The sequence below is a fragment of the Carassius gibelio genome, chromosome A5 (assembly GCF_023724105.1).
Source record: "Carassius gibelio isolate Cgi1373 ecotype wild population from Czech Republic chromosome A5, carGib1.2-hapl.c, whole genome shotgun sequence".
NCBI lineage: Eukaryota > Metazoa > Chordata > Actinopteri > Cypriniformes > Cyprinidae > Carassius > Carassius gibelio.
In genome coordinates, this window is record NC_068375.1 from 27507347 (window position 1) to 27519890 (window position 12544).

The 12544-nt window shown below is 36.8% G+C and overlaps 1 protein-coding gene across 1 annotated transcript in view; it reads left to right on the forward strand.

Moving 5' to 3' along the window:
• The first annotated feature begins 49 nt into the window (after positions 1 to 49).
• The window catches only part of LOC128008966 (voltage-dependent N-type calcium channel subunit alpha-1B-like), a 92961-nt gene continuing 80466 nt past the window's right edge, over positions 50 to 12544 (forward strand). The window contains exons 1-3 of the mRNA XM_052592918.1: positions 50 to 1595; positions 3333 to 3438; positions 4163 to 4302. Coding sequence (XP_052448878.1) covers positions 1333 to 1595; positions 3333 to 3438; positions 4163 to 4302 — 509 coding nt within the window. The 5' untranslated portion in view covers positions 50 to 1332. The remainder of the gene's footprint in view (positions 1596 to 3332; positions 3439 to 4162; positions 4303 to 12544) is intronic.

Genomic DNA, 12544 nt, shown 5'->3' on the forward strand with positions numbered 1-12544 from the left:
TGTCAACACCCCCCAATTTCACTAAAACACACTATTGATTTTTTTCATTCACTGTGACACACACACACGCATATATGTCTTCAAATCCGTCTATGTGCTTTAAAAACCTAAATTTCAAGTTGCTGTAAGGATACAAAGTTGATTGATCAAGGATGTAAGAGGTTACGCAATTTATGATATAAAGCAAAACTCAAAAGTATCTTCAGGTTGACTAATGTAAAACATCGACCTTAATTTAGTCAAATCGAAAGCTCCATTTAAAAAACCCATTAGAAATTCCCGCGGTATCCCATGTTTCAAAAAACGTTTCTCTTCGATTTTCTTCCTGGTTTTAGTAGGCTACTACGTGCACAGCTCTATTGAAAAGTTAATGTAAATGTGAAAGAGACCAAACCCCATCCGAAAGGCGTCAGACAGCCAGGAGACAATGTTCAGATTTACCCCACCCGCCGCCTCCACCCTTTTCTAAATCAACGATCTGTTTACAGTTATGGGAAGTTCAGACGCACCAATCCCTAACATACTGTGCCGGATTCTTGTTAACGTGCTTTAAAGTTACCGTCCAAATGGTTTGAGTAACGTTTAATTGACTGCCGGGGTCTGGAAGGGTACATGCTGTATCCCCCTCTTGCCCCCCAGTAGCGGTACAGGTGGAGCCTCTGACAGGCTCCTTCACAGTCACGTGATCCGGTTCAGAAGCAGCAGCGGCTGCAGAAATTGGTTAAAATTTCATTGCCAGGCTACGGTCTAGTGGAAAAAGGGTGTCAGTGTCGTTTGCGCCTTTTCATTTCATCCCATCTATATAAACGCGAGGGCGACGGACCGCGCGTGCTATCATGTGTTAAAGCGAAGAGTGCAGGCAAGATCGGAGGAAAACATCGAAGCATCTGCAACAGCATCTGCGCGCAGGGAAGCAGGATCTTACCATCTGTGGGCTTGACTACATTCAATTGCACCACAGTTTGTAAAGGGACCATTGCTGGCTGGATTTATTTCAAGACATGGTTGATTATCTAAATCCTTCGAGTGAGGCGTGAAAATGATCCTGATTGGATTTGGACGGTCGCTTTTTGGTGGATTGTGTAACGTGGAGGTATAAACTTTAACTGACTTTGGGTTCAAAACAGAGATGTGTTTAGATGAGCTCTGAATGGCTGGAATACTTTAAGGAACTCCCCGTGTGTGTGGTGGCTGAACAAGCTCTCGTGGATGCCAGACCTGTACAGATGAGAGGAGCTCGTGGCTGGGACTACATCGCGCGGTGATGCTTCTTCTTTACTCTCTGTCTGATGTGAATTTGGATTTCTATAATCAACTCTGCGCGTTTCTAGAATGGCTCGGTTTGAAGACGATCTCCCGACCCGGTATGGAGGCGGTGGCTCTCCAGCGGGTCCATGCAGAGGGGTCAGCCGGCAACCGGGCCCCCCGGCCGGACAGAGGATGTATAAGCAAACAATGGCCCAAAGAGCCCGGACAATGGCCATATACAACCCGATACCGGTCAAACAGAACTGTCTCTCAGTCAACAGATCCCTTTTCATCTTCAGCGAAGATAATATCATTCGAAAATATGCAAAGAAAATAACAGAGTGGCCATATCCTTTTACATAAATCACAGGCACTTCTAAGAGGAAAATAATATCTATGACAAACAGACCAATACTTCTGGTTCACCCTTAAACACTAGTTAAAGTTCCCAAAAGTTTTGGCAGAAATAGAGTTGTCGTTTCATTCAACACATAAGCAGTTATGTTAATATCGTTTTGGTTACAATCAATCTTATTGGATTTAAATGACACGCAACATGAAGAGTGTTGTCTCGCTAATGGAGCAAACATTATTACAAAAGGGATCACTCGCTTTTCTTTCACGAAATGCCTCTGGAAAGGGGCACCGATTAACTTTAAGCATATTTGTGACTGGCATGTAATTCGTAATTGTTTGCATGCGATATATAGGATAATGCACACCTCGTGACGTAAAATGCCATTTAAAGTTTTTATGGTTTTCGTCTCTTACACATCCAGTCGTTGCGCTATTGATTCTTTTCTGTAAGGAAGCGAGCCCCTCTGTCGCTCATGGCAACCAAAACAGCTCATGCATTAGGCTGCCTAAATTGCTGTGCAGTCTCTGGGGACACGCCCCTGGGAATACCAGTCATAAAGTTATTGAGATATACCTGCCTTATAATACGTTATAATATAGCTTTCGCAGCTTGTATTTTATAATGTAGTCAAAAAGCAATGAAGTTGAGCCCGCTCTCCAAGGTGCTGAAATACCTTCGCAGTTAAATCTCGTCCAGGGAAATGCGGAAGTGATGGAGGCCAATTGAGCTTCTAAATGTAAAATGCCCAGTTTTACCACAAGTGAATAAACATTTGAATTAACATTTCGATTTTGGATTCTTAACATTTAATGAACAAACAAGACATTTTGACATCTTGTTTATCTGGCGAAAATGTGCTGCAATTTGCAGAAAATAATTGCATAATTTTATTCTATTTTTTAAATGAGAAGGCAAACACTGACTGACCAATAATAATAATAATAATAAATAACCTGCCAGCCTTACCTGTGAAATCAATTAGATGGAGCTGAAAATCTTTTTGAACCATAATGGTCGGTAAAACACATTTTGTGAGAAATGGAAATTGTACCCAAACATCCAGTTCAAGACCTCTGAACATGCTGAAGCTGAATGAAATAATCCAAAATACTTCCTCGATGCATAAATCATTCTTTGAATTTGTTTTGCCTTTTTTGTACCAGTTCTCAATAACTGGTTTAATTTTAAGCACTTAGGGAGTGTAACTAATGAAATTCCCCATTTATTGATGTTGTACAGTACTTATGTTCAGACTTCAATGAGTCTACAAGCCTGATGCAAATGTGTTTAGAGAAGTGCCCCTGAAAATAATTATCCTCCTCCCCACTAACCAGCAGCTCTTTGAGGAATGACGCCGTTCACACAGCTCTTGACTGAGCCAAAAGGTGCCTGAGATGAAGTGAGAGAGTTTAATAATTGATTCTCATGAAAAACGTACAGTGGAGTAATAATATGGTGCATTTAAAATATTTTTCCAATAAAATCTAGGTGGCTCAATAACAAGAATTACTGGTAAAATCTGTCTCTCTTCATCTCAGGTACCATATGACTCAGGCAAGAGCTGTGTGAACTGCGTCACAGATACACCTTCAAGGATATATTAGTCTAAATGTCAGTCATTTATTCTTTATGCTGTTCTTCATTGATTTCTAGCTTACAGACTCACTTGATGATCATGTTATTGCTGTGACTTAATTTCAACTATTTGTATCCTTAACACCATCACTCCATTTGAGTACATGATTCTCGCCACCATTATAGCAAACTGCATTGTACTGGGCTTAGAGCAGCATTTACCAGCTTTAGACAAGACACCCATGTCAAAACGACTGGTAAGTTGGACTTTCCCACCCTAAACAGCAATTTAAAACACAAACATAAATTCTCATCTGAGTATCCATATTCTTAATGTTCTAGTCTCTTTGTAGTCACTTTTTTTTAAATAGCAGTTATTTCTGTAGGTCACCAGATTGTGCAGCCCACATTTGCATTATTCATTTAGCAAACACTTGGATCCTTTGTGAGCTGCTGTCAGTCATTCAACAGCCCTCCTAAATTGATCCACAGATCTTTGATGATGCTTGACATTTGATTGACATATCAGCGTCTATAATAAAAGAGGATAATACTTAAAATGGACTGTCTTCTAGGACTTTTAGCATTCTGTGTTATTCTGTATCACATAAGAGATTTTTTAAACAAAAATGAGTGCTTACATACACTATAATATAAAAAAAAAATCTATTGCTTTCTATTTGATACATTTTTGTCTCAACATCTTCCATAGTAAGGTTGACTATGTGATTCACTTATTGTCTGGTATTAGAGGTATTTTAAGGCTCCCCATTTTCCACCTTTAATTTGCTTTATTTTACTGTATTGCATTGCTGTAGTGTTCTATCGAAGAACAACAGTTTAATGAAAGTTGCATAATATTCAGTGCGGTTGCCACTGAGAGATTTCTGATTCTCTTTATATTTAGTTTTCATTGTAAACTTGCGTCTTGGGTCTTATTTTGCATGAATATCTACTCATATCTTTCCTCACTCATAACAGGATGACACTGAACCCTACTTCATCGGAATATTTTGCTTCGAGGCCGGGATCAAGATCATCGCTCAAGGCTTTGCTTTTCATAAAGACTCCTACCTCCGCAATGGGTGGAATGTAATGGATTTTGTTGTTGTGTTGACGGGGTAAGTTCAAATATTCTTCAGATTGTTACTCACTGAATAGTTACTGTTAGTTTTTGATGTCAATTTAAAACTTTAAAACAAAGAAAAGTGCTATATATAAAAAATATGTACATGATCTGTCACAAGAACAAAAAAAAGTTTTGTCATTTTTAATGCTATGGTTTACAAAAACCTCAGTGGAACCGAGTTGAGAAGCAAATTGGTTTGCTTGACCCTGGCACAGGCAGTGCATTGCGAAGGTCCTGTACATAGATAAATGATGTTTGTAATACTTGCCTGCAGTCGGGCCAGGGTTCTGGATCTGGGGGATATGGCTTGCGCCCCAGTAGTACAACTGTCTGGTACTTTGGAGGTGTAATGGGGTGGAGAGGAAGCTACTTTATCTCAAGAAAAGCATACAGAGGGGACACACTGATCCTTATCTAAAGCATTATAATCTGGTGTGGATGATTGTTGCTGTGAGCATTGTTTGCCCTCAAATATCACTCTATTACTTTTGGTTGTTTTGAAGTGTTTCTGAAAAGGAGGTGGTTAGATGGTGGTTATTGCTTTGCAATTATTTTAGTTGCATTGCATTGGCATTTCCAATATTTGTTAGTGAAAAAAGTCATATTATCACAAAGTATTTTCTTATTCATGGTCATGCAGTGCTATTTTTTACTAAGTATCGATTCAATTCTTGGTTAGCACACTAAAAGGTATTGGTGTAGAAACTATTTTCCATCAGTAGTTGCTAGTACATTCCACAAACAGTTACCAAGAAATGTCAAATAACACAATGAATTAAAAGAAAACTTCTTCTTTTTATTTACAAATAATTGTCTTATAGTGTAGCAGGGTTATTGTAGTTAACTGAAACGAAAACTGAAACATTTTAGTTACTTAGAAACGTTTTTGTTTCAGGTAGTTGCAAAGGTAACATTTCTCATTTTCATGTAGTTTAACTTGATGTTAAAATAATTCAATAATAATAAAAAATGTAAACCAAAATTTAAATGTATATGGAAAGTATAAAATAACCTAATTCAAAATACATTCTTAAAAAATCTGTAAAAATAGGGCTCAATGGACTGTGTTCTTATGAAGGAATTTTCTGAATATTTTGCAGGTGTTGTACCTTTAATCTGAAATTTTTACTGCATTGGCTTGTGCTTTAGGGTTAACGGAAATGCCTGTAAAATCAATGGATAATCCTATCAGGAAATTATCAATACTTTTTATTTTTTATTTTTGACAGTGGATTAATGAAAGCTGTAATATTATCTCAGTGGAGGATCACCAGCAGACTTATGTGATATTGAAGGATATTGTGTTTGTGTCATTTAAAATGGACAGCAAGTGTGACAAAATGACTGGCTCTTCTGGTTGAGGTGCCCCAGGGACTGTGCCGTGACGGGATGGTGTTACAGTGGAGCTGGTCCCTGTGTGGTTACTGGCTCCACTAGGGAGTGTTCTGCCTTTCTTTGCCTAATGGCCGGGAGATTTATTTTGTCCATCCACAGAGGCTTACGTCAGCCCATCACCTCACTGCAATAAACAGATTTAGTGGAAGCAGTTCTGTTCCTGCTGCGGAAAAGGCTGTGCAGAAAGCCGGAGGATAAAGAGCAGTCTATTTGCCTCTAGACATGTGAGGCAGCCAGCTGAGTTTATTTATAACAGACATAAAGATGTCACATTATAAAAGTGTCTCTCTTAATTAGACATTTATATCTCTTTATATTTGTGTGAGAATATAATTTTTGCTTTTAATTCATAAAAATTATATGTTAAATAATATTAAAAAAAACTGTAATATGAAGATTTTGTCTTTTGTGTTTTTTTTTAGTGGTTTTATTTTGTCTTTTATTCTATTTGGTGTTTTATTTTTATTTATCCTCTTATTTTAATTTATTTTAATAACATTTTATATTTAGAATTGTTCTAAATCTTAGATTCATCGGAATGAGATGACACTTGGTGACTTTTGTCACATTAGCAATATGAACACACACAAAAATCATGGACATGATTCAGATATGTAAAGGGTCCAAAAAAACTAAAACTTATATTTGACCTCTTCATGGTCAAAAATGACTGAATGGGAAATACGAAGAAAAAAAATGGAAAAATCAGTGAATCTTTTGGTGGTACAAACTACAAATCAGGCACTGGTCGGAAAAAATGTCAGGAGTGCAAAATAGACGCACACATATACATATATATACAGAAATTAACTGGTAAGTTTGCAACAGAGCATTTTTTTCCATTTTCATTTATTAATTACACTTAATAAAATATCAGTTAATTACAAAATGTTTGTATAAAGTGTTTTGAATTATCACTATCACTATTTTGTTCGAATTTTTAATTTTCGAATACTGAGTGACAAAAATATTTTAGATTTTAATGTTTGACTGTAATCAATCATATTGTAAAACCTGCTACTTATCTAACCAAAAATATCTAAACCATGACAAAAGGTAGTCTTTTAGAATGTTTAGATATATATCTAAATGCAAAACGTAACATTACACAAGTTTTAATTTTTTAATGCCTCCAGATGGCCCAATTCTTACTTCCAAAAATTGTTTTAAATGCCTTCTCTCTATTTCAATGTGAAATATTGAATTTATTACAAAATAGTAAATAAAGAAAAAATATATAATTCTAATGTAAAAAATAGCTCATTAAAATTTTATAAATATAGCATATTATCATAAAATTCCCTCAAAATCATAAATAATAAAAAAATATATATTATTGAACAAAAATATATTACATTAATTTTCCTGAAAATCAGAGCATACACTAAAAGCGTCTGAACACAAGTAGTTCAGTATGATATCACTACTTATTGATCCATGTTTCAACCCCTGACTGCTGTTTGCTTATCAAGTATGGAAAAGCATTTGAATACTTCTGAATGATGTAAAGGAGGTTTGTTACTGCAATATTTGTGTATTATGTGTTTTTCTTAGTGGATACTAGTTTTGTCATTTATATGTTTTTTTTTCTAATTTCATGTTTATGTTTACATCTTTTCTTTTATTGCATTCAGTTTTATTTCACACAAAATAACAGTTTCTTCTTCCCTTTTTTTTTTATGAAAATAATGAAAGTTGCATATGAATAAAATAAGCATTGTTCCCCTCCTCTAACCAGTCTCACAGCTCTAATGTGCCTCCAATAAGATCTCTGGACTTGCTAATAAGAGAACATATCTGACTCTGTGGGTTTACATCTCGATCAATACTGTATTGAACCAAACAGTAAGGGAATGGCTTTGCTACAGCACTCTCTTCTTTATGGCTGTGTGTTGGAGCACTGCACTCCTTCTCTCCCATTCTCCTCGCTCCAACCAGTTTTAGCGGGTGAGGGGTGTGGTGATGGCCAGGGATCATACTGTGATGAACCGAATGACCGCTGGGGCTCGCAGCTCAGATCAGTCGCTCTTAATGAGCTGCCTGGGTTCCCTTGAGGACGATTATGTTCTCAGGCTTGTGTTCCTCTGGGCCCCCATAGAAAAGGGTCCTGAGGAGGGCTTTGGATCTTATGTTGAGGAAATGTGTTGTGTCATCACAGCAAAACTGTGATGAGCTTTTGTAAGTTGACGTTATGGGGTTTGAGGCTTGATAGCTGAGAATTTTTATTGATACAAATTTAGCCTGAGATGCGATGCATCCAAGAGATCCAATATATATATATATATATATATATATATATATATATATATATATATACACACACAAATGTAAAATATAATACATAATCACATTTAGTTTTTAATTATTTAAATATCTTGAAATTAAATCTTTTTTTAAATTTGAGTTGTTTAACATCTTTGTTTGAATGAAATTTAGAAATGTTTTTGTCTAAAAGTTTGAAAGACCATGATTTAGAAAAGGATTCTCGAACTCAGTTGATAAATTCCAGTGGAATGTTAACAAAAAATGCAAAGGTTTTTACAGTTGGCAGCTTGACGGAAGTTTACTCAATTTTTTGGGACGGATGTGAGCATAGGTTTGTTGTTGTTGTCAACCCTTGATTAAGATTCGCCTTCTTTTCATGAAATATATGAGCTTACATTATATTTCACTCCTCCATCTATTGAGGGCTGTGTAGGTGGTATAGAATATCCCACTTCTTCTAGCACAACATCAAGAAACAAACTGAAATTTTTAACACCATCTGTCCAGAGCTTCCTCTTTTGCTTTGTCCTGTTTGATCTCAGCAGTCTGGGGAGTCATTGAGTTATGCTCCCTCAAAACATTTGAATATTACTATTATAGGAGTTTTTATTACTGTCTTTCTTCCGTTATCTAGTTCCAGCTCTGCTGGTGTACAACTTTATGTGGTGAAGACGTTGGATATATATTGATCCTATTCAATGCATTGAGTAACAGCCTACACTGTGTCTATTCCACTTTACTGCTGAAGAAATAGATTTTGCAGTAGGTGCTCCTCTTAAAGCAATATCCTGATTTCCCCTCTCTCGATTCTCTGAGAGTAGATTGGGTTTCCCTAACCTGTCAATACTAGTGTGTTCCTGTGGGTGACTAAAGAAATTTGCTTGAATGGAGATAGTATTTTAGACATTCTGGGTGTCGCAATCCTCCCTTGGTGCTGACCTAAACGTGCCGATGCCATTAATTGATGAAGACAGTTTGAAATGCTTGTCAGGATTTAAAAATGAGGCGATGAGCACATTTCTTATTTGATCTCTGAGTAGATTTTCTCTGCTGAATGCACCATATCCTGTTGTGATCTCTGTGATGGCATAGAGTGTGTTCTGTCTCCTTCATCTTTTATCACATAGACCAGGTCACAAAGACCAGAAGTGTGTGATCGAACAATCATGAATTTTGCATGGAAGTGCAAAAAAGAATCAACTCTCCCACTGTTGCTACCTTTCCTTCATCTCTGATGTTCAAACTAAGTATCAGGGTTGACATTGATTTGTAGTAGTTTATTCCGAGGCTTATGCTTCTGATTCTTATTTTAATAGTTGTAATTAATTGTAATAAATATTTAATATAGTGAATTACATTTCTATATCAATTAATTAATTAAAATTAGAATTGATTAGAAAAACTAGAATAGATTTTGGCCAATACCAATAACCATTCATTATTTCTGCTTCTGGACCAATAATGAATGTGATCAAATCTACTGAAATTATAATTCTGTTTTGTTTTGCCTGCTTCTAATGTTGTCCTATTCAGGCATGTGTCTCCCTAAATCAATAATGATGTTGGGAATCACAATCCGGACCGATATGGTAATACAAAAAGTGCTAATATTGACCAATTTACCATGAATCCCTAGTTCAAGACTACAGGTACCACACACATTCAGGCCTGGCTTTTTAAAGGGATAGTTCACCCAAAAATTTCAATTATGTCATCATTTACTTACCCTCATGTTGTCCCGAAGCTGCATGACATTCATTCTTCTATGGAACAAAAGCTAAGATATTTTGAAGAATGTTGAAGAACTTTGGAGTTCATTGACATATACTGTATAGACGAAACAACAACACTGAAAGTTTGGAATAAAATGAGGATAAATAAATTACAGAATTTTCAATTTTGGGTAAACTATCCCTTTAGGTGCTTCCAAGTAGAGACGGCAGCTTCAGTTTATGTGCATTCAGTCCTTTGTGAATTGAAATATCAATAAACACGTCTTTACCCCAGTGATTCAGCAGCTGAAATGCAGTGTTTGTTTGGAGGGGGTTTGCTGAGCTTTTGCCTGAGAATGGTTTTAGAGGGTTTTAGACATGCTGCAGCTGCCTCCTGTTGAGTCATATCACTGAGACACAGCGGGGGGCTTCGGTCTGACAAGTGTCAGTGTGTTATGAGTGAGAGCAGGGTGTTAGGTTTGAAGGGAAGGTTTAGATTAAATGCCAACCAATTAGCAGAGCTCTTTCTCACTCACACTCTCTCTCTCTCTCTCTCTCTCTGTGTGTGTGTCATCTGCACTGCTACTAGCACCTCTAGCAGGTGTCCCTTTGTTATTTTCACAGCTAACTTATCAATTGCTAGAGCATGGGTAGTCTTCTTTTCTCTTGTGGGAATAGCCAAGCATAGGTTTTATGTACTCTAACATAGCTGCCACTGAGACACTTCCCTAAAAGAAATAATTAAAAAGATGTTTTTTTCTGGTTATCAGGATTCATGCAGGTCTATTCTGAACCAGAATAAATGGGTCTTTTTTTAAATGGCTCTTGTTTTGGCTTTTTTAATTTAAAGAGTGACCTATGAATTACATTTTAAATAATTAACTCAGCCTATAAATATTCTTATTAATGTGAGGTTTGAACCCAGAAGATACAGGTTGCTCCGTCCCTTTTTATTTTAATTATCTACTCTGAAACAACAGCTCGGGCCAATGTGGTCGCGTTGGGGAACAGCTGATTAGTGCAGAAACTTTATAAACCATAATCTCTAGCTTCCACTAACCGGCATACGAATGTTCAGGAGAGAGTGACGTTCCAGCGTTTAATGTAGGACATAGACATAATGTAAGCTCCGGCGAGAAGTGACAAATTTGGAAGCGCAGTTGAGAGAGTAACGATTAGAAGTAAAAATGGGGATTTGTAAAGGACAATGTCGGAGGATTTCTATATAAGCCAAGAGGAGAATGGTTTTCCTTTGTTGTAAACAAAACTTTTTTCTCATGACCTAAGTCATCCAATGGAACAGCATGCATACGACGTTAGCGGAAACTAGAGACTACGGTTTATAGGAATATGGATATTTTGTATGTCCACCATTCACTGCCATTATATTGCTTGAAAGCGCCAGGAAATGTTTTTCATATAACTCTGACTGTACACCTAGGATGGCTTGAGGGTGAGTAAATCATGGGGTAATTTTCACTTTTGGGTGAATGATCCCTTTAATGCTCTGTTTTTTTCTTTTTTTAATAATTTTTTAAAAATTTTAGCATATAAAATTGTTTCAAAAGGAAATACACTTACCCAGAACAGAAGTGATTTTGTTCATCTATCTCAAGCTGTTGTTGCAGGTGAGGAATATTAGTGTTAATGATGAATCCCCTATAATTTATTATTTGAAGCAAAGCCTTTAATATCACATAGCTGTGATAAGACCTTTTTATTCACAGCAATATTTCACAATCCACCCATAGTGAAGTAAAGTAGTTTAAATAACACCGTGCTCCAGACATACAGCCAGGGAATAATTATTTGAGTAGTATCCTCTGTTTTCTGTTGTCCTCGGCTCACCTCACTGTGTCTGTTTGCTCTTGTGTAACAGTGTGTGTGTGCATGCATGTAAAATGAACCTCCAGACTCAATACTCTACTGCTGCACTTATTCTGATAGCACTCTGAAATCTGGTGGTTTGGGGAGCAGTTGGAGAAATCTTTTAACCCTAAACAGTGAGAAGCGACTCTGTCTCATAAAGAAATGCAAAAGATATCTCAGAGCCTCTCCATTTGGGTCAGGCTTTTCAGTCTCTTTGAACAGGCTATAATTTGAAGTGTATTTCATCACATTCTCTCCTGAGTCAAATGCATGGCTCTCTAATAGAGGGACTGTCTGTTTACAGACAGGGATGTAGTAACAGAACTACTGTTTGCATTGGCTAGAGTCATTAGACTCATATGACCTTTGTCTGTGATTCAGTTCATCTTTGTAGCGAAACAAACAAATACACTGATATAAAAGTCAGTAAAGACCTATGAATCTAGCCTCTTCAATTTTAGTTTGGATAGCCTGGCTGTGGAAAAAAAAGAAGCCATTTTAGAGAAAGCAGAATCAGCAATTGACTTTCTTTTGTCTTTTTCCTTTTTATTAGTCATTAAAATTCGTCTTACAAGCACAGATAGCCATCATGAAAATGGCCTTTATTAGGAGTTACAGTTTATTGCCTGCTCAGTAGCCAATCGTATTTCAGTGTAACACCGTGTCCTAGCCAGACACATTGTGACAAGTTTCCAGCACCAAGTCATTTAGGATAGAGCAGCAGTTGTTTCTGTTCTTAGCTGCATTTTTAATTTATGTGAAAAAAAATCAGGCTATTGCAAAATCTATTCAGAATAAACCTGTGGTTCCTTCCCATGTGTTCAGGAGAACAAAATCGTCACTCTCTTTACCTTAAACCTTTGAACAGCAGAGTTTTGTTATGAAATGCTGTGACATTCGGACAGGTGTGTGAGGAAACCCTGCCGGGTTGGAGTCCCTCTTCAGTGACAGTGTGTCACCTTTCACCGCAATCCACAGTACCTCTGTTCACTA